Genomic DNA, 21,897 nt, shown 5'->3' on the forward strand with positions numbered 1-21,897 from the left:
AAACAGCACCTGTACAGCGAGAATGTCTCTTGCCTTACAGGGTGGCTGTGAAAATTATGTCCATGGTAAAGCATTTTGTACCTGAAAATGCTTCTTACAAACATCACAGTTTTTCTTGGGGAAACTCCACCTTGAAAGTTGTCAGTAGGACAATGTGGATTAAATGTTCTTCCCTGGGGCCCTTGGGTGACTCAGTGGTTGAACGTATGCCTTAGGTTCAGGGCGTGACCCCCATGTCCCACATCGGGTCCCCACAGGGAGCCTGCTTCTCCCTCTGCCTGTGTCTCTCTGTGTCTCTCATGAATGAATAAATAAAGTCTTTAAAAAATAAAAAAATAAATGGTCTTCCCTTTTTATTCACTCAGCCTTTCTGGTAAGGCTTGCTTTCAGGGGCTGGTGGTGGTGAAGTAAAGTCACTGGATTTCAGCTCCTTTGGGTCAAAGAAAGAGAACTTCTGTGTCTAGCTGCTCCACCCATAGACTCATAGGCCTAATGGAAGTGAACACACAGTAGTTCAGAGTTAGGGGGCCCAGGGGAGAAAGCTTCACTTGCTTTTTTCAACTCTAGGATGACTAAAATGTCTTAAGTGAGGAAGACCCACAAAGCTGCTCAGGGATAATTTAAGCCATGAATGGGAAGTGAAAACATGTACTTAAAAACTGTCCCTCTCTGAGCAGCCTGGGTGGCTCAGCGGTTTAGTGCCGCCTTCGGCCTGGAGTATGATCCTGGGGACCTGGGATCGAGTCCCGCGTTGGGCTCCCTACATGGAGCCTGCTTCTCCCTCTGCCTGTGTCCCTGCCTCTGTCTCTCCTGAATAAATAAATTTTTTAAAATCTTAAAAAAAAAAAAAAAAAAAAAAAACCTGTCCCTCTCTTCTTTCCCTTTGACCTTTTGGGTCAGGGACAGGCATATTACTGACACACCACTGGCTATTGCCTGAAACCTGCCAGTCACCCAAAGGGAATAACAGCTTCTAGGAAAGTTCCATTCAGTGCAGCAACTGTGACATATTTACCTTAGTAAAGCCACTGCTTGCTCCTCTCCAGTACCTCTCTCCAGAGGAGATTATCTCGGGTACCCAAAGCTATCCTTGTTAAAAATAACAGGTCGTGGTCAGCAGGCTTGGTAATCCTACCTCGTGTAGTCCTAGGAGGCTGCCCCATCAGTCTTAGCACACAGGGCAGGAATTGCACCACCTCCAGCATGAACCAGCCATGAGAAGTCCCACGGTTTTAGCCATTCTGCTTGGGTGGCAATTGTCTCCTGTTGATTTCTCCTCTCTATGCCCTTTCTGCATCCTTTTCCTGCCACCTCCCAGGGGAATACCCGTCCCCAAACCACAGAGCTGCTTGCGTATTAATAATGGACCTTCTTAATATTCCTTTGTGATGGCTGAATCTCTGATGTTGGTATGATTTTTGAAGAATTTGACCGAAATCCAGTTGCTCATTTTATTGTTGGGGAGAGGGAGGAGGACTAGAACTCTGCTGCGGCCTGGGAGAAGATAGTGTATGTCCACAGAAGCGCACCTCATGTGTGTGCATATCCTCAGCGTTGTGTGCAGGCTCACAGAAGGAACAAAGAGTGGAAAAGAAGCATCTTTCTTGTTTTCCAACATTGCTTCAAAGGTGCCCAACTCCCATAGTAGCAAGCATTTCCTAAGTGGAAAGTGGGGGCAGAGGCCTCTGCCAAGGCCATCAATAACCAGGTGTGAGCTACAGGTCTCCGTGTAATGTGAAGCTTTCCCGTATTTCATTTCTGCACCCAGGGGGCGGCTCTGCAGGATTGCTTACGGAGAGCTCTGTGTCTGGCACCTCTCTCCACAAGGCCCAGGAGCCCAGGGTCCCACGGACCTGCCCAGGAATGCATCACATTATTCTCTGGTGCTGTAATTTGGCTGCAGGAGCAAGGCTGACGGCCTCCCAGGGATGAGAAACATACTCTCCCTGGTGTCCTCCCTTGGGCTTCTGCCCTATGACCACTGAGGGTGTTTAAAAACCTCAGAAAAGACTGAGAGGGAGAAAACCTGATTATCTCTCTTCTGTTAAGCCATGTAGAAACCAATGTCCTGAGTGGATCTGAGAATTTGGCAAAAGACTTAGGGGTTGGTGTTCTTACTACGGGAGGTAAGAAAAAGGAGAAGAAATTACTCTCTGCAGTAGGGAGGAAGAGAAATGAGGCCATGAGTGGTCATGAGTCAGACCTACAAGATTTTCTACAAACAGACGTTCAGGGCCAGGCAGTTTTTAATTTTTAAAAAATAATCCCAAGTCCCTGATTTCATTTTTCCAGCATCATTCTAAGAAAGCATATAGGTTTGTGCTATTATTCAAGGCTAGCAATAACAGACATTGGCTCTTATCTGCACGACTAGGTTAAGGCTGGCTTTCTTACTTGTACGTGATGGAAACTGGCCACAGGCTGTGCAGCCGAGGTACTTCAGCCATGTGCCTTCTCTAAAAGAGTCTAAGACTTTTAAAGGATGGAGATCATGTCTTTGAAGTTAACTTTGTATCCAAATAGCACTTTCTGCAATGCATTCTACTAAATATTAAAAGTGTGAAGAAATGAGGACTGACACGAAGGAGTGTCCGAGAGGAGAGGGGCTAGGGGACAGCTGCAAGAGGGACAGACCTCTATTGACCAGAGAAGGGGTAGGAGAGGGGGTTAGAGGCAGTGAGTGGGTGACAGCAGAACCAAATGGAGCCCTGATTGCACCAAATGCAGCTCTCCTTTTGCTGCTTGTTTCGAATAAATTAGTTTGTTTATTGCAGAATGGATGCCAGTTGTCTAAAGCCAATCAGAATGCAGAAGCAAGGGATCCCTGGGTGGCGCAGCGGTTTAGCGCCTGCCTTTGGCCCAGGGCATGATCCTGGAGACCCGGGATCGAATCCCACGTCGGGCTCCCGGTGCATGGAGCCTGCTTCTCCCTCTGCCTGTGTCTCTGCCTCTCTCTCTCTCTCTGTGTGACTATCATAAATTTAAAAAAAAAAAAAAAAAAAAAAAGAATGCAGAGGCAAGCTAAGAAATAAGAGGAAAAATTACTTGTTTGGTCATCATTCCTTCTTGGGACCACATAGCCTCTGTAGTGGGACTCACATGGACCTCTTTTCTCTCACTGTCCACTCCTCTGTTCAAATATCTTACTCTCTGGACAGCTTGTTCTTCTCAATCGTTTATAGGAAATTGTAAAACTTGGACCTCTACAAACTAGAATTGGAGGCTAGGAGAAGCACAGAGCAATAATGAGATGTCAGCTCCTTCCACAGGGAAGGAACTGAAAAGGAATAGGTGACAGAACACAGGCAGATTGAACCTGGGTTGAAGTCCCAGAAATGCCTCCCTCTCAATGATGTGGTAAGCCCAGCATTCTTGTGAGAGCAGGGGCTGACCAAGACCTGAGGCTCTACCCACAGACAGTACCCTTATATAAATTCCATCAGCTCTATTCTTGATTCAGACTGACTATGACCCTCTCACCTTCCCACTACCCCAAGGCTTTCTTCCTCCTCATCCCAGCTCAAGATGTCAGAAGCTCTTCTCTTCCCCTCCTGTTTCCCCCTCCCTAATCCCACCATTGGCTCATCAGTTATCCAGTTGACTCTACTCTGCAAGGAAGACATTCCCCTGGCCTGACTCACTCAGTCCCATTTCTCCACAGGAATCCCCTCACCGCAGACCACAAGGGCCCTGACTAGCTCATGTTTTGTGTTAATAGATGTGAAACCGGAGCAAACCCCTCACCAAAAGAAAAACCACCCTAAACTCTCCCACACAGGTCTCAGCAGGTTACACAAATATTAGTCCTATCATCCAAATAAATCTGCCCCCATGGCCCAGAGCTTGACTCCCCCATCCTTCTGCTGCCTGTGCAGAGTGAAGCTGCTCCACAAACACGTGAGGACCCCAAGGGATGTTGGAGAGGAACTTGGAAAGGAGGAGTGCACCTATATTCAGAATTCCGTGTGTGGGCCCCTTAATCTGCAGCCTGCTGTCAATACTTTACAGTTCTCAATGGAAGGTTCCAAGAGAAGTCACGATGGGCTAGACCAGTTAGGGACTTTGGTAAGAGCATCTGTTGGCTGGAATTGGGTTCATAATTAAAACTGAATATGTGGAATAAGTTTATAACCTCGTTTTACAGATGAGACGATAAAGGCTCAGAGAATTTGGGTATCTTGCTCAAAATATCCAAAACAGTAAATCTCACATCTGTGATTTCAATCCAAGTCTGTCATAACTGCAAATTTCTATGCTACTCTGGTCTTTTAAAATATCACCAGGCAGAGACAGCCATTGTCCAAGTCACAGAAAGATAGGACATCATAGTTTTTGGGACTCTATATCCTCTCCCCTAGCTTACTAACTAAGCCTACCATCTCTGGAGACTCCACTACTGCAAGCTTAATTAGGCAGTGGGTAGTAGCATAGAAGGAATTCCCCTATTAAGCCAAAGATGGAGTGAACAATAATAATCACCAGGACTTGGAGAGTCAGTAAATAAAAATTTGTTGAATAAATGGGGAAAGGCTGCTTTCAAAGCTGTTTACCACTTTGGCCCCAAGCCCCAGCAATTCTTTCCTCTGTAGCCACTGGCTTCCATTCCTAGCTTCAAAGACCAGGATCCTCTCCTAAAAACTGGCCGAGCCAGAGTTCCCAACCTGCTTAGTATACACGGATGACTCATGTGGGGCCCTTGAGATCAGGCCGGTTACCCTCTCCCACCCCCCATGAATCCCATACCTTTTTACTGAGGGCTTCCCAAACCTGGCTGACCTCCAGAATAATGCATAGAAACTTAAAAAGAAATAAATCCCAAGGCCTAGGCAAGTTTGCTAAATTATTCTTTCTCAGGAGTGTTCTAGGGTATTCTAATGATATGTTAGGCTAAGAACCACTCCATGCCCCTGGGTTTGAACAGGCAGCAAGTGAGCAAAAGGGGAGTGAGCAACGTGCTGTCTGATATAGGTTGAAAAGAGGAGGGAGATTGGAAGAGAAATGTATGTGTGTATAGTTATATAACTTTTTCCCCTACAAAATACAGCAGTTTATAAAACCTATGAGGATGTGAATGGAACCTTGTACACTATGGCTAACTCTTATCTGGCAATCCCAGGCTCTTGATAATGGAAGAAGGTCATAGCCTAAGAGTTCCTTTTGGGGTACCAGGCAGTCTGCTCAAATTGACCCAGGGAAGAGATGTGGTTTCATCTCTGTCCCGTCTACTCTCAGTCAGGTAGGAACACAAAGAAGCTCTCTCCAGGTACCCTTCCTCTTGCACACACAAGAAGTGTCAGGAAGCTGGTACAAAAGAAAGGAAAAATGAGCCTTGACCATGTGCTTTAGTGCAACTTATATAACTCCGAAGACCCCTACCTCTTCCACTGTCCCTTCTAACCTCTGGAGGGGGCAGTCAGGGAGCCATTCAATTTCTTACATCCCCTATCAACTCCTTCCTAGGGCTAAGGAACCAGTCAGGACACTAGAGTCCTTCTGGATTATTCTCCAAGTCCTTAAATAGAAACTGTAGCAGCCCAGAGTTGAGGGTAGAGGAAGGTGTGCATGCAAAGATCTTGTGCTTTTGAGTCAGGAGGTTTGAAGTAGAGGGATGAGTGAGGTATTAATATGTTCAGGTCTGGTCCAGCCACTCTGCCTTCTTGGGGGCCTTGCAAGTATGGACGTCCACAGTGTTTCTGCACTCCTTGCACCGCACTGCACAGCACCAGTGGAATTTGCATTCACACTGGGTGACACGGGTGACTCGAGTTGTGTCATATCCTCGGCCACAGCACATGATTTCACAACCATCTGTCCCTTTAGATGTCTTGCTGCAGACTCGGCCCGCAGTGCCTAGGGAACCTGGGTTGGAGAAAAGAGAGAGTGAGAACCAAGTTACCTCTTATGCTCTGGGTTCCCTTACCCACATCCTCATGAGGAAGCCATAAAGAATCTCTTTTCCTGAAAATATGCCCAACTAGCCAAAATAACCATCTTCTTACTTCCTTCTGCACCAGCCTGGCTTCTTCCCACCATTAAGGCTCCCCAAAGACCATTGAGTTCACCTGCAACAGCCCCCCTGCCAATACACGGCTCCATATCTCTTTCAAGACCTGGCCTTAAAATGTTCCTGTTAAAGCTGGGTAAGGGCTTTGTTTGAAGTTGTCCACACTAAAAAGTTAAAAAAACAAAACAAAACAAAAAAAAACAACAACTTAGCCTATAATTTATATTTTCCAAGAAGTCTTGCCACAACTCTGATCCAGCTACCATTTGTTAGTATTTCGGTCCGTAGTTGATCTTTTATTAAGTTGTACTATTCAGGGAAGTAGTACAGTATGACCATTAAAAGCATAGGCCTTATTGTCAGATTGTCCAAGTTTAAATTCCAGCTCTGCCACATCCTAGCTGTGTGATTTCCCAAGGTAGTTCATCTTTCTGGACTTTAGTCTTCTCCTATGAAAATAGGCATAATAGTAGCATCTGACTCAGTGGATTGTTATACCATGACTATAATCTCTGTTCAACTGAGGGAGGTGAACTGATTAGCTTTATTGCCCAGAAGCATATCCCTATGGGATTCCTACAGAATATCCCTTGCCTTGCCCCTTACAGTTAGGAAGCCTTGAAGGGAAAGGATGATGTTCTCTCCCTGAACGGAGAATGCTCAGGACTTCATTCTGACTGATTTTAGCAAAAGATATCCTGCCAACATATCATAAAATCATAGAAATTTGGAAGGGGTAGACCCTAGAAAGTACCTACTCTAACCCTTCCACAGAGATGGGTCAGGGACTGACCTGGGGATTGAGGAAGGGGAACAGAATGACTGATTTTCTCACAGTAGGCTGTGCATTCTACTGCGATATGCAAAGAAAAATGCTAGAACTTAGAACTTCTATATTTGTTTTTTATCTCATAAACTTAAAATCTCTACTTTGTATGTTTTGTAATGTACATATTAGTATCTATCTGTTATAAGTAAATATCCACATTTTGGAGGTACACGCTCCAAGAATTTTTTAACGACAGGAGTTTAAATCCAAAATGTTAGGAAGCCACTTCTCTGGTGTGTAGGCTAACTAGTTGTACTCTTTCTGTTAGTCTCCTAACTCCAAGGACTGGGCTTAAGTCCTTCTCTTGTGTAGCCAAAGCTCTTCTACTTTCTGGAGCTGAGCTGTCCAGTGTAATAGCCATTGACCACATGTGGTCATCCAGATTTAAATTAACTAAACTTAAATACAATTTAAAACTTAGTTTCTCAGTCACACTAGCTATATTTCAAATACTCAATAATACCATGTGGGTAAGTAAGTGACTACCGTATTGGAAAGCACAGACATAGAACATTTCTGTCATCACAGAAAGTTCAATTGGATAGGACTGCTTTGGAGGGAATTTCTGGCCCCCTACTCCCTTTTGGGATGACTTACACCCTTTGAATTCCAGGCTCCACTTTGGGTTTTATGAGACTTAATTTTATGTCTCTAAGAAAAACTAACACACATATGAACCCATCCTCCCTTGTAACTCCAAAGATCCTTCCCAAAGGTGCATTTTAAGGATGGCAGCATAGGCTTACACCTCGGATGTTATGGAATTATTTCAAGGCATTCAGAGAGTAGTCCTCTGAATCCTGTCACGTGGGGAGAAAACATACCTAGTGGCGGGAAGTCACTGGGAGAATTGGAAGGGCTCTTTTAACCCTTCTCCTAGCACCATCCAAAGGACACAAACTACTTGGGTGTTACTTGGGTGGAGCCCACCCTGTTTCTGTGCCCAGTTTTGCTCTGAGCCACTTGACTCTCATGAAGAACAGTGATGGGTGAAAACAAACAGACCTGAAGACAACTGAGGTCTCTGGCTCTCTCTCACCCAAGGCCTGAATGCCAAGTCTACAGAGAAGAGCCTGAGAGCCTGTGACAGTAACAGGGGAAGAACAGTTCTTTTGTGCTGCAGGTTGTTCCTAGTCTAACCTGCCTGAACTAAAATAAGAGCCAAGATGGTAACTTCTCCTCTTTGGGGGTGATAGCATATCAACTGCCAGCATCCCCAAGAATTCCACTACAAATACCTGGAACAGAATAAAAAACAGGTTGCTGCTAGTGATTAGCCCTCCTGGGATCTCCTCTATCCGTGTTCCCCCTACTCCATTTTTGAATCTTCAATGGCAGCACACTGGATAGAGCCTGTCAAGGCCACTAATGGTCTAATCTGGAGCCCATCTTCTTATCTCCAGTCTCCCCTATCCCAAACCATCATTCAGATGAATCTGAGTTCTCAGTTCCCAGAACAGTTGTGTACTTTCCCACCTGCCACTCTGCTTATCTGCCTGGTCTCTGTAGGCTGTCCAGGTCATCCCTACACTTCAAGAAAGAGCTTCAATTCCACATTTTCAAATAAGCTTTTCTTGATTTCTCAAGTCATCTGTCTTTTGCAGTTGCCTTTGTCTCCCTGTTGCATCTCATTTTTTAGCTAGATCATAAAGAGCCAGAGACTTAGAGCTCCATCACATGCTTTTCCTGTTCAGTCCACTCATTGTTGGCTGTGGAAAATGGGTGACTCGTTTAAACATTCCCTGAATAGCACCTACTATACCCTCAGATGCTGGGGATTTAAAGGAGTGACAGATGACTTCTCCCCAGCATGGGCAGCCCTGGGACCGGAGGCCTGAGGCATTGATCATCAATCTCATTATAAGGTGTTCATGTAGGGAGGAGACTGACTCCTCCCACAATACTGCTCCCCTAACATCATGATTAACCAGGGGTGCCTGCACCAAGAGCAGGGCTCTCGTATGCATGTCCCTTTCCTTACTCACCTGCAGCCTTGTCCAAGACACAGTAATCTGGGGAGTTGTCAAAGTAGACAAGGTCAGTCCGGGTGGCACGACGGTAGCCTTGGCGGGCTGCTGTGAAGTTGGCACCATCCTGGGTTGCCGTCACCTGCACAGCACCATCATAGCGCCGCCGCAGGTAGTCACCTGTGCGGCGGAAGTCTGAGAGCGCACGCCAGCAGGTGCGTAGAGTACAGGAGCCACTTACACCATGGCACTTACACTCGAGCTTCAGAAACCGCCGCACAGCCTGGGTGGTGGGGAAGCAGGTAAGGGAGAGGCAGCCAGTCAGGGCACTTTTCAGTCCTCCCCAGGGCTGAAACCATGAGCGCTCTGACATCTGCCGGACCTGGCCTAGGCTGGACAGGGGGGCCATCGGTTGTTTCCTCTTCCCCTGTCAGATCCCACCCTTTCTTCCTGATCAAATTCAAGAACCTCTTCTTTCAGGGATCCTTCCTGGACCAACAGTGCTTTCCTTTCCATGGTAGCCTGTTTGAACTTCAGAGCCACAGGATTATGTTCGTAATTACAGCATGCTGTCACATCCTCCAGTTATCACATGTTTTTAGGGTTCAAGGTGCCATGCCTTCTACCTCTTTGGCATGTCATTACCCAGCACAGTACATACTAGGCACATAGGAGGTGCTCAGAAATCAGTGAACTGACTAGAACAAGATCTCATCCTCCTCAGTCTTTATGGAGGTGGTTCTTTTCCTTCTTAAAAAGTTATTTCCCCTCGGGATACCTGGGTGGCTCAGCGGTTGAGCGTCTACCTTCAGCTTAGGTCGTAACCCCGGATTCCCAGGATCGAGTCCTGCATCTGGCTTCAGAAGGGAGGCTGCTTCTCCCTCTGCCTGTGTCTCTGCCTGTCTTTCTAGGTCTCTCATGAATAAATAAAATAATAAAACCTTTAAAAAAAAAAACAGTTATTTCCCCTCTTTTCTCTACCTTTTCCTTCTTTCCACCTCTGTGAAGACACATTATGCACCTGGTTGAATCTAGACATTCCCAAGCTCCCTTGTATGTACTGTTCCTATCCCATAGGGGCTGAGACCTTTGGAGTGAAGAAGCCATTAGTGCTTCCACCTTCCCATTCAGTCCATGATCACACATACTGGTCACCCCCAGCAGACATGAATGTACATGCATAGACATAAGTACTGACCGTGCGACCACAGCGGTTGTTATGTAAGTTCATGAGGGCCCGGGCATCCTTAAGCCTCTTTTCCTTGGCGTCCACAAAGGCCTTGGCAAAGCGAACACCATAGTGGATGTTGTCACTGCAGCCACCCCAGTCAAAATCCCCACGTTGGTCATGGTGTCGGCCACGGGTGTAGGGGTCACAGCTGCACACACTCAGTTCACCCTGGCTACAGGCACGGGTGATAGCATGGACCACCCCCGCTGATGAGATGGCATATACAAATGCTGCTTCCCGGCTACCTGCAGAGAGAAAAGTAGAAGTAGGTTTCAGAAGGGAGGCCCATGTCTGTCACCTTCTTCAGCCCACACAACTCCCGGCTCTGCAGCCTCCTCTCTTCTTGTCTTTCATAGAGCAACTTCTGCACCCCCTTTATTCAAGGCACCCTTCCTTTTCAAGAGCATTCCCCAGAGTATCTGACCTCTCCCCCTCGATCCTCACTACTCTCTGTCCACTTCTTTGTACATCTGACCTCTTGGGCTGACCTGTACTCTTGCTTTCTTCCAAACTCTCTGGGTCCATCCATTGAAAAGCTTGACAGTGAGTCATCCCCTCCCACTGAGTGCCAATCCAGGCTCAGCTAAGCCTGCCTCAGTCCACATTCCAGGCCTTTTCAGGCCTGCTCTGCTGGACAGTTCCCCTACAATGGAGACCCCAGCCCAGGGGTCAGCCTGTTTGGGGAGACCTGCTACTTCCCCCGGCCTACTTCCTTCCCATCCTGCTCTTGGGGATTGATGACTCATCACCCCTGGCCCCCAGACACTGCCAGATTCCCATCTTATTCCCTTTCTCCTAGTTTATTGTCTGGCTCCCCTTAGCGCTTTTGCCAAGCCGCCAACTCTCCAAATATTTACATATCACCTTTCTGTTTATCCCTTGCTGCCTTACTGGAGTGTTGGGATGAGGGTAGTGATGGTGGCAGTAAGAAGAGAGTAGCCATTCCTAGTCCTCAGCCTTACACTGGATGGAAACACCCAGGCTGGGCTTGGGGAGGGAAGGGAGAAGGAAGAAGAAAGATGGAAGTGCTAGGAAACCCTGTACCTTTGTGCTGTCCTAGAATACTGGAGTTTAGAGGGGCCCCTGCCTACATCTCTCAGGTACTGAGGGTCTGTTCCCAACTGTATCCTGGGCTCTGCCCTCAACCGTCTGATTATGAGGCAATGTGTAGGAAAGGGGAGGAGGATCATGCCTATCCTACTAACTCACCACCCCAGGCACAGAAAGAGAAGCAGTTGGGGCAGGGTGGAAGAGGCTCCTACTTCTGAGCATGACTCGGCCAAAGACAGTGTGGTCCCGGTCCAGCGTGGTGCAGTTCCAGCGGTGGTGGCGGAACTGGTGCTGACACTCTCGGATCCATTCTCGGGCACCCTCGCCCACTGAGCGCATGATATCTGGGTAACGCTGGCACAGCTGCCGCTGCCGACTCACCAGACCAGGGATGTTGTCACAGATCACTCGGGCCCCCAGTGCCCCGATGTACCTGCAAGGTAGAGAAGGCCCTGTCAAATGGCCCCGTGTTCTGGTCCTTTTCCTGCCTCATGAAAGGGGATAAGGAGGGGAGAGGTTTGGCATTCAGAACTCAGAGAGGTTCCTTCCCCTCCTCCAACCCACATTCCCCGAGGCCAATGGGTACAGCTTTCCCCACAAGCTCTGGAGAAATGGTTACGCAGCTGCAGAGCGGTCTCTCACCATCACCCGCTCCCCAGCCAAAGGCCAGAGTGACACACACTCTCAGAACACGGGCCAGGCATGTGTCACATACATAGAAGCCATGGGCATGTCACACAAACCCATTGCTTGTTTATTTAATAAACATTAAGAGCCTCAGAGAAAAATAAACTAACAAAACAAGAGTCTGAGACAACACTCTTACACCCACATGTAAGAGGCACGTCCTACGGGGCTGATCCATGAAGACATGGTTTGGGGAAAGGAGGATGGAGACAAGGAGGGGCCAGTGGAAAGAGACATACTGGGCAATTATGACAATGTTTACAGCTCGAGTCAGACCCATGTAGCAAAAAATCCTCACCCCCCAGTCCTGAGGTCTGGGAAGAAAGACCCCACCCCCAGATCTCCTCCATATACCCTTTATTTCCAGGTCCCAGGGCCCTTCTTAATTAATGAATGTTCTTTTACAGTCATCCTCCCCAACTTAGAAGGCCTGATGTCCTGGATAAACCTGCATGGGCAGAGGGCTATTGGCTGTGGGAAGCCAAAGCAACATATTCCAATCCCTAGTCTGCCTGATTCAAGCAACTGTAAAATGGTTAATTGGGGTGGGTTACTAAAAATTAGGTGGATTGCTAGAATCATCTCAAATTTCTCAAGGCAATATTTTCTCCTCACTCAAATGCTCTTAGCCCTGGACTCTACCATAAGCCTCAAGAAGAACATTTCAGAGAAGATAGGACTGTATCATCATCACCTTTTCTCCCCACAAGGCCACCAAGTGAGATCTGACCCATTCATCTACTTCTCACTCCCTCACTGTCTCTCCCAACACCTAGTGCCTTCCTTGGCTTGCTGGGGATTCTCTGTTCTCCTCTCCTAGCACATCAAAGGGATACCTCTCTCCCCTTTGCTGAACAGGTGTGGGGGTCAAGGAGGACAGTTGCTGCTAAAGGCTGAAAAGATTTTGGTTTGGGCTGTGAATGAGCCTGTGGTTTGGGAAAAATTCCAAAAATGGGCCTAGAAGTGGATGAGGAGAACAGAAGGCAGCCAGTGGGGAGAGGGGAAAAGCTGCACTGCCCTGGGCTCCATGTCCCCACCGCCCCCGCCCACATTTGCGCACCCGGCCCTCACCCACAAACTAGGTCATCGCTGGTGACACCAACTCAAACAAACACTAGGAGGCTGATGCTTGCCTCTTCTGGAGCTCATGGCTGATGGGGCCCATCTGTCCCAGGGGAGGGGGAAAGGGCTGGCCCACCACTGACAAATCCCATGGAATCAGTGTCCCCAGCAGTACTGTCCATCAGGGCAATAGCTTCCAGGAACAAACAAAATAAACACCCCAGGCTGGGCCAGGCCGGAAAAGGCCGCCTGACGCACAGCCTGAGTTACACCCACTGCCGCGGTGCTTTGTTTGGAGAATCAAGACCGTTGGAATTGGAGCTGGTCCCTGTCTCACCACCGTTCTGCTTCCCTAGTTCAGCCCAAGTACTGGTCTAAGCAATGGGTGTTTGTTTTTTTTACTGGGGCTTGGAAAAAGGGGGGTTGGATGGGAATGGGAGACCAGTAATCCAGCCCTCATGAGACAGTCTGGAGTGGGGCAGGCCAAAATCTGGCAAAAAGTCCTTCCTGTGGTCTGACTTAAATCCATTCTGCTGCAGCCCACATTGGTCCTTCTTGTTACATCCTCACTGAGCGTGGGAACATCTGTTCAGTGTCTAAGACAGGAGAATAATGGTTTCTCTACTACCACCCATACCCCACTAAGTAGCTGCATTAAGTGCCCCACTAAGATTCTGCAGAGCAGAGTGCTTGCTTACTGGCCAGTGGTCAGCCCCTTGCCATTGGTGCGAGGGCCTCCAATAAAACTGAGCCTGAGGCCCCTCTCAATTCAACACATGCCTGCAAAATGCCTACCATGTGCCAAGCACTGAGCTCAGCTGTTAGGGCACAAAGATGTTTAAGGCACCCCCAGCTCATTGGCTGGTAAGAGGCAAGATGCCCTTGACTCCAGCTCTGTTTTCACTGCCTTCCCGGCTTCCTGCCCCGCTATGCTCTCTTCACCTGCTTCTGACCAATTCACATGCCTTCCTTTGACAGAGTGACTCATACCCTACTCTAGCCCCTTGCTTCTCAAAGTGTGGTCCCTAGAACAGCAGTGTCAGCATCATCTGGGGATCTTGGGCCCCACTCCAGGCCTATGGAATCAGAATCTGCATTTTTACCAACAACCCCAGGTGATTCAGACACCCTAATCCATGAAGGTAGGGATTTTTGTCTGTTCTGCTTACTTTGGTATCCCCAGAACCTAGAACAGTGTCTGGCACATGGCAGATACTTAGTAACTTTGTTAAATAAACACCTAACCACTCTGATTTACTGCCAACTCTCTTTTCCCCCCTAGCCAGCCATAAACTTCATTTCAATTACAGCTTTACTCCTGTTGATTTGCCAGCCTATTTGCAGATGTTTTATATTTGTGTCTTTTTAATGAGGCCAGGGATCCTCTTTTCATTTCCCCTCTTACAGTCCCCTGGTGTACACAATTCAGCCCAGCCCACACAGGGCTTTGAATGCAGGGATAAAACTATTACCCTCCCTAAATTTCTCTACACCACAACATTTATATGGTACTTTACAGTTCTTGAAACGTTTTCCTTAACAAAAATCCTACGAGACAGAGATCTCCATTTTTCAGAAGAAACTGAGGTTCACACCCAGCTCTGTCCATCAGGGCTAGTCAGAGAACCAAGGACATCTGACTCCAGAGCCCAAGCTTGTGTTCATCCCACAAGCAAGAGAGCATACAGTGCTTAACCAGGAATAGAGGCAACCTAGCTCCAAAACTGGTGTGCACCTGGGCAAGTTCTTTACCACTCCCCTCCTAGCCCCCATTGTCTTTATGCGTGAAATGGGGATAATGATAGTATCTACCTCATTGCATTACTCTGGGGATGGAAGAAGATGATGCTCCTAAGGTATTTAACTGTAGGGTCCAGAGCTTAGTAAAGGCTCATTAAATGGCAATTGTTGTCCGTAACAGTAATGCTAATTTAATAATACTGCTCTGCTCCTCTCCCTTCATGAATCTGCAGACATTGTCCTGCTCTTGGGTTCCCTACATCCGGCTCCCTGCAGAATGCAAAATGAAACAGGGCAGCCCATGCGAGGAGCCCCCTATTTCTTGTTCTGTTTTTCACAGAATAAGAAGAGACCATCTGTTTCCTCCTCCAGTGAGAGGTGGGGAGAGGGAAAGAGTGACCAGAGAGTAAGGGAAGGGCTGTGGGGAAGATCAGAGTGTTAGCTGGCGATAGTGGTGACCTTCTGCTCTAGAGTGGAACATGGACACACAGTCAACAGGCATCTCTTCCAGGGTTTGGACAGGGTATCAATCTTGCTGGGTTTTTGTTTTGTTTTTTTTTTTTCCTAAAGGAAAGAGAGATAATCACCTGACCTGTGTGACCTGCCTTTAGAAAGCAGCTTTCCACTTTTATCTCAGAAGTGATGACCACTGAGGCAGGCACCTGGAGCCTACAGCTGTGACAGGTGTGATGCAAGGATATTGAAATGATCTGTGCACTCATTCCCCATCCTGGCTCCATTGCTGCTTTCCTCCCTCTCACAGGGACTACTGACTCCCTCTGTATCAGGGGCTTGCCCCGTCTCTAGCTCTTCTACCCAGAGCTTTTCCAAGATATTTAATATGAACCATGTGGGGTGAGAGTAGTAGAAGGGAGAAAGGAAAGGAGTGGGAGTAGCCAAGGGGGCAAAATGGGGGCCGGGAGGCACCCTAGTTGGGTCTTCAAGAAGCACTACCAAGATGCCGAAATCAGCAGAGTGACACTTGCTCACCTAAACACCAAGTGGTTCCCAAACTGGTAAGAAGCAATAAGAGTCCCCAAGAGCAAACTGCCATCTGGGATGGATAAAGATGCACAGTGGTCACTTCATCCTCTCTCCATCAGGCCACTGAACACACAAATCCCCAGCCAAAATGAGCCCCTGACAGTTTAGGGTGGCTTTGATCTCACTCTGAACTTTGAAAGGCTTTTCTCCTCATCCCCTCTTCTCTTTCCCTTAGGAAGAATGTTTCAAGCCAGATGTAAGATACAAGCCTCCCTTCTCCCCCATCCAGAACCCCCTCCCTTGCCTTCCCCAACACTGCAGAGATTAAAAAGATCCAAAAGAGAGATTTTTCTGAAACAGGAAAATGGGGGCTGGGGGGTGGGTGTTGTAGATGGAGAGCAACGCATCTTGAAATGATAGGAATCTGCAGCCCTAGCTCGCTTACCCCCTCAGCCAGCCACCCCTCAACCCTTCTAGCCCAGATTCCAAGTCTAGAGGAGAAAAGCCACAGGGTGCAAGGGGAGGAGAGACCACTCTGTGGTGGGGAGGGTGGGGGGGAGGGGCAGAATCAGGAAAGGAAGGGGCACTGCTGGGTAGGGAGGGGCAAGAGCCCAGTCAGGCCAGTTTGAGGGGGGGGGGGGTCCATGAAGAGAAAAGATGAGAAGACTGCCTTTCTCTGTCCACCTCCCCCTTCGCCCCCATCAACAGAAGGTGGGGGAGGAGGGAGAGCGGCTCTTTCTCCTGAGAGAAAAAGATGAATGCCATCCAGGTCTGGAGGGGGGGTGGGGGGCAGGAGGATTGGGGAAAGACCAGACACCCAGTGGGTTTTTAATGCCTTTTGCCTCATCGGCCCTCTTGTGCAGTGTCTGGAGTCTAAGGCCTGCAAGAAATCTGAGGGGAGGGTCTCAATACTGTGGGACTTCAGAAGCCTCTAGTTCTTGGAGGGGAGAGAGCTGGAAGAGATAGGGTGGTCATCTGGGGAAGAAAAAGGAAGAAGAGAAGGATATCAGGGATCGAAATAACATCCTCCGGGCTGAGGCTGAAGACAAACGCCTAAATTATGCAAACCCAAGTGTTCTGTTTGTTTTAATTGTGGGAATTAATGGAATATTTGTGCCTTGATTCCACTTATAAACCTTGTGCTGGGTGCTGCAGCCTCACCGAAGCTGAACTGCAGTGCGGGGTGGAGTAGACTAACGAGAGGCTCCTCGCTCTGGCCCGCTGCCCTCCCCCCCCCCCCCCCCCGGGGCGACCTTCGCGTTCCCCGGGCCCTCTGGACCGCCACCCAAGGCCCCAGTTGGGCGATTCGTTCCCGGGGTCCACCCAGAGAGAAACTTGGAAGATAGCCTTTCCCTGGGAGGACTGAGCTGACACGGAGGGCGCACGGCCCGTGGGAGTCCGGGGAGCCTGGACCACCGGCGTCCTCGCCCCAAGCGCCCAGGCCCCCTCCCCGGCCCGCGCACACCTCTCCGCCCGCCCCCCCCACACTCCGCAGCTTAAGTGACAGTCCTGCTGGGGTCGCCCCGGCCCCGTCGGAGCCGAAGCCTGGCCTCCCGGGCCACCGGGGCCAGGAGCGGCGTATTCCCCCCGGCTGCCCCCGGCCTCTGACCCGGCGCCTCGCCCTCCCCGCCCCACGGCCTCGCTCACCACCAGGACGTGTCTACACGGGCCGGCAGCGTCAGCAGCAGCAGCAGCAGCAGGCAGGCAAGACCGAGGCGGGAGGAAGCCCGGGCGCCGTCGGGGGCCACGGGGCCTGGCGCGGGCGAGGGCACAGGGGCGCGGGCGCGGGCGCGGGCGCGCCGGGGGGGCAGCTGCGCGGCGTCCTCCGCACCGCCCGGCCTCAGCATAGCTCCCCGAGGACTCCCGCCGCGCGGCCCGGGGGGGGGGGGGGCGTGGACGGGGCACCGGCTCGGGGTACTCAGGCTGCGCCTTCCCCAGCGCCCCGGGGGGCCATCGGCCTCGCCGCCGGCCGGGGCCCCGGAGCACCTGGAGGCCGGGGGCCGGCGCGCAGGCTCGCCGAGAGGGGCGCGAGGCGCGGGGCGGGCGGGCTCACGGGGCGCGGTGTCAGGGGTCGGCGGCGCGGCGCGGGCTGCGGGCAGAGTGTGCGGACGGCCCCCGGCGCGGGCTCTCATTGGACGGCGCGGGGCGGGGCCGGAGCCGGGGACACGCGGGCCTGTGGGCGGCTCCGCCCGCGCCGCTCCCGGGCGCCCCGCGGCACCCCCCGCGCTCCGCGCTGCCCCGCGCTTGCCCCCACCTGCCCGGCGGGTGACACGGGGCGCGGGGGCGCCCTCGGGGGCCCGCGGCGCCCAGGCCCGGCCGACGCCGCGCCGCCGGGTCCTAGCGCCCTCACCCACACCCGCAACCCGCGTGGGTGCCGGCCGGGAGCCCGGGAGGGGGTGCACGCGCGGCCCCGGCCCCGGCCCCGGCCCCGGCCCCGGCCCTCCGGCCCCCAGTGACGCGGCCCAGCCGCGGGGATGCGCCCGTTTTCCTTGAGCCCTCTCGTTCCTTGCGCTTCTGCGAAATGGGTCGAACGTGTGCCTCGGGGAGCGGCGGGAGCCCCTGCACTGCCTTTCCGCACTGCCCACGGGGTCGCGGGGCGGCGGCTCGGCGGGAGCTGCCCTCCGCTGCGGCTTGGGGCTTGCCGCTGCCGGGTCCGCCGACCCCCGCCACCGCAGCCGCCGCGGGATTCGGACGCGGCTCCCACCCGCCTGCCCGGGCCCGCGCGCGGAGACGGGGAGGCGCGAGCGGGGGGGCGCGGGGGGCGCGGGGGGCGGACCAGGCCTCCCCGCCCTGACGGCCGTCCCGAGCGGATCTCGGCCCCTCACCCGCGGCGGGCCAGGAGCACGGGAGAATCAGAAACAGCTGGGCGGCTCTCCCGGACCGCAGGCCAGGGTGGGGGTCCCGCTGCGAGGGTGGGGGCCCCGGAGCCGTGTCTCCCTGCGCCTTTCCGCCCTCCGTCCCCCCCCCCCCCCCGCACACCGCCTGGGGCGACGTAAATCAGGAGGGGGTGGGGGGTGCTGGCTGCTGCCGGGGACACTCCTCTGCCCTGCCCGCACCCACCAGGCAGCTGCCTGGGGTCAGGCAGAACTTTTGGGGTCAGAGTGGCCCTCGCTGAGATGTACAAAAGAAAAAAAAATGTTTTGAAACCCTGGCCTTACAACTTGGAGAATTTGCCTGGGAAATGGCCCTGACCTCCTCCTGAGGCCCTCAGCCTCAGTTTCTCCTGTCCAGCCCCTCATTCCCAGGTGTCTTTTGTGCCTCTCCCCCTGATTTATCTAAACTATAAAGCCTTGGTGTAAACAATGCGCTGGAAACTGCCCACCCTCCTCAACACCAAAACCACTATCTTGCTTGGGGGCAGGAGGGGTGTTAGAGACGCCAGAGTGTGACTGGACAGGGCGCAGCTGGCTTCAGAGATGCTGCAGACATCCAGAGGCAGATGGGGGGAGGGGGGGCTCCATAGGACCTTTATCTCCTCTCCCACCTTTCTCATTCCTTTACCTCACTTTTTTTTTTAAGATTTTTATTTATTTATTCATAAATAAATTCATTTATTTATTCATTCTGTGTGCCTATGTCTCATACACAGAGACCTCAGCAGAGGGAGAAGCAGGCTCCCAGTGGGGAGCCGGGTGCAGGACTTGATCCCAGGACCCCAGGATCACGACCTGAGCTGAAGGCAGACTCTCAGCCACTGAGCCACCCAGGGCCCCCCCCCCCTTTACCTCACTTTCTGTGGCAGGGGACTGAGTGTATTCATTAATGAAACAAATATTTATTTACTCTCTACCACATTCCTGACTGTGCTGAGCACAACGGACACATCAGCGAACAAGCAAAACCACTTCTGCCCTCATGGAGTTTACCTTCTCTTGAGGGAAGATGGACAATACATGGTAAACATCTTAAGCAGAACATACACTGCGTTAGAAAGGGTAAGTACAGTGGGAAAAAGCATTCGTTGTAACTAGGATGATCAAGGTAGGCTCATTAAGGCCACGTTCAGGCAAGAAACTTGAGTTGGCCAGGGAACAAGCCAGGTGGATTCTTAGTGAAGAGCATCCCCAGCAGAGGGAATAGCTAACACAGAGACCCTGTGGTGGGTGTGGGCTGGTGTGCAAAAAACTAGCCCCGGGGCCAGCCAGATGGAGCCCAGGAGCTGGGGGGGGGGGGGGGAGAGGAGTTCAGCCAGGTGCCAGGGTGATCCACTGTCCTACGGGGTAGGGGACAGGCATGGAGCGTACGGGCTGGCCTGGAGTTGCATAGGAGTCGGAGAGGATTGAGTTCAAAGACCAAGCAAGGCCAGCGTGCAGCCACATCCCTACCTGCCAACCTGCTGACCCTTCTCTCCCCTGCTCTCCTTTCAACTCAGTCTGGGAGGCTCCAGCTGGCCCTTGCCCTTGTATTTCCTCAAAAAGAAGCGGACTCTCTGCTGAGTGTCCCTGAGAGGGGCAGGTGAGGGAGGAGTGGGCCCAGGCTCTTTGCTGGCCCGGACCCTCTCCTTGAGCCACTCTCACCTCCTCCCAACTCAGCCCCACCCTGATGCTGAGCAGCAGTCTACAAGGTCTGCAAGCTCTGGCAGCCTCTCCCAGACTCCCCTGTGTGCTTAGGCCTGGGTGTGACGCTGGCCCTGTGTTTATTTCTACATATGGGCCCAAGGTTGTGGGGTGGGCTGGAGATGATCACATCAGCCCTAATCTGTGGGTGGACTCACCCACATGGGCCCCAGACTCACTTCTGAGGCCCCTTCTTTGGCTTCAGCTGTCTTCACAGTCAAGTGGGACCGTGTCTTGGCACAACATAGATGCTCACTACTAAAGCATGTTGCTGAGCTAAGGGGGCCCCCAGAAACATCAGCAGCTCCAAGAGCAAGGGCAGTGGGTGAGGGGACAAGACTTCTCCCCAGTGCTTACAGGCTACCTCTGCTCTAGAGTGGACAACCCAAGATGGGGCTCTGCTCCTTCCTCTTCCCCTCCCTACCCCTTCCCCTCTGAGCCCCCAGTTCCCCAGGAGGAACCCCAGGCTGCAGAAGCCAGCTGACTGCAAGAGCTCCACTCAACCACTTAACAAGAGAACAAATACAGAACCAGAGAAGAGGTTTTCTGGGATCTGCCACTTTGGACTTCAGATCTCAAAATAAACTTCCAGTCTCAAGGTCCTAGACACTACTGGAGAGCTCAGCTCCTCACGCGAGGGGAGGAGTTACTGACTGGGAAGTCAAGTACTGGTCTGGAGGGAGCTGCATGGAGTCAGGTTGGCACTTATTGAGCACCTGCTGTATGCCCAGCACTGGCCAGAGAATCCTAAATGACTCAGAAGGAAAGAAAGGGTCTTACTCCCCGGTGTTTTCAGGCAAACACAATAAAGCCACCTGAGGGGTGGCACACTAGACTCTGCTCTTCAGGGCTGCGTACTGCAGATTTAGCAGGCAGCGTCAGGGGAGAGCTGAGGATGAATTCCAGACCCCCTCCCCCTCGAGACCTCTAGAGTCCCTGGGGCCTCCCGAAGGACACCTTCCACCCAGCCGGCAGAGCCAAGTCTCCCTTCTTCCTCAAGGTGGCACCATAGCCTCCTGCCTATGCAAATGGACCTGCCCAAAGAGGGGTCCCCCCCCTCACCCTTGATGTCTAACCTCATACTCTGCTTCCCCATGGGGACTACTTTCACTCTCAGCTCTGTGGGGCTGAATGATCTGGAGTTTTTACTGGCCCTTGGATGGGAGTGGAGATGAGCTAAGGGAAGCTGGGGTGGTGTGGGTAAACAGCTCTTACTCTACCCAGGTTGACACCCCCCCCAGGAGGCCCCCCTTCCCCGGGCCCCTTTGGTGATGACCTTCTCTTTTTCCTGGTGGGTGGGAGGTGGTGTGGATGGTAATAAGCAGAGAGAAAGGCCGAGAAGGGGCTGGGGGGAGGTTTGGATGGGAGTCAAGGAATTCCTGAGCCTGCTGCTTGCACAAGGGGCCCTGAGACGCCTTTCCTGAGGTTTCTTTGCAGACCGAGGCAAGTCTTATTTGAAATGGGGCCAGGTTCACACAGGCCCCTCATGCCCCCACCCCATCCCTCCCTCCCCAGCCACCCCATGCAGGTGTCTAGGGAAGACGAGAGAGCTTGGGAAGAACCCAGGGGCTTTTAAGGGGGGTGGAGCAGGGAATCTATACTTTGTACACAGCCTGACTGGCCTCTCCTTGGTATTTATGAGCTCCCAGGCGAGGCATGGAACGTGTGTCAAAGAGGCCAGGCCAAGAGGGCTTTGGAGGGAAGGAGGATCCTGCCCAAACCAGGGAAGGGGGCTCGATGGGGCAGAGCCAAGACAGGGACCCTCTTCCTCCCAGCTAGTGGCCAAA

At 51.8% G+C, this 21,897-nt stretch overlaps 2 protein-coding genes across 12 annotated transcripts in view; one reads left to right on the forward strand and one right to left on the reverse strand.

Annotated features, from left to right (window-relative positions):
* ST7L (suppression of tumorigenicity 7 like) overlaps nucleotides 1–4,112 on the forward strand; it is an 87,125-nt gene extending 83,013 nt beyond the window's left edge. For 3 of the 11 annotated variants that reach the window (XM_038562360.1, XM_038562358.1, XM_038562359.1), the window contains one exon: nucleotides 3,876–4,094. In XM_038562360.1, the coding sequence (XP_038418288.1) occupies nucleotides 3,876–3,980 (105 nt within the window). In that variant the 3' untranslated portion in view covers nucleotides 3,981–4,094. Of the gene's footprint in view, nucleotides 1–3,875 lie in introns of all 11 variants that reach the window. The other 8 variants (XM_038562357.1, XM_038562356.1, XM_038562353.1 and 5 more) reach the window with 6 other exon arrangements.
* On the reverse strand, nucleotides 1,438–17,401 carry WNT2B (Wnt family member 2B). Its single transcript, XM_038562362.1, has 5 exons — nucleotides 17,202–17,401; nucleotides 11,294–11,514; nucleotides 9,999–10,276; nucleotides 8,819–9,083; nucleotides 1,438–5,859 (listed from the first exon to the last, which is right to left on the reverse strand). The coding sequence occupies exons 1-5, from the start codon at nucleotides 17,399–17,401 to the stop codon at nucleotides 5,630–5,632; spliced, it is 1,194 nt and encodes a 397-aa protein (XP_038418290.1). The 3' UTR covers nucleotides 1,438–5,629.
* Nucleotides 17,402–21,897: the final 4,496 nt, after the last annotated feature.

Source organism: Canis lupus, chromosome 17 (assembly GCF_011100685.1).
Source record: "Canis lupus familiaris isolate Mischka breed German Shepherd chromosome 17, alternate assembly UU_Cfam_GSD_1.0, whole genome shotgun sequence".
NCBI lineage: Eukaryota > Metazoa > Chordata > Mammalia > Carnivora > Canidae > Canis > Canis lupus.

What these genes read in the sequence shown, in the direction of transcription:
- WNT2B (XM_038562362.1), bottom strand. Translation starts at nt 17,401, where the DNA reads ATGCTGAGGCCGGGCGGTGCGGAGGACGCCGCGCAGCTGCCCCCCCGG. An exon ending in ACAACCGCTGTGGTCGCACG is followed by an intron (nt 9,084 to 9,998) that starts GTCAGTACTTAT and finishes CCCACCACCCAG; the next exon opens with GCTGTGCGGCGGTTTCTGAA. An exon ending in TGTCTTGGACAAGGCTGCAG is followed by an intron (nt 5,860 to 8,818) that starts GTGAGTAAGGAA and finishes TCTCCAACCCAG; the next exon opens with GTTCCCTAGGCACTGCGGGC.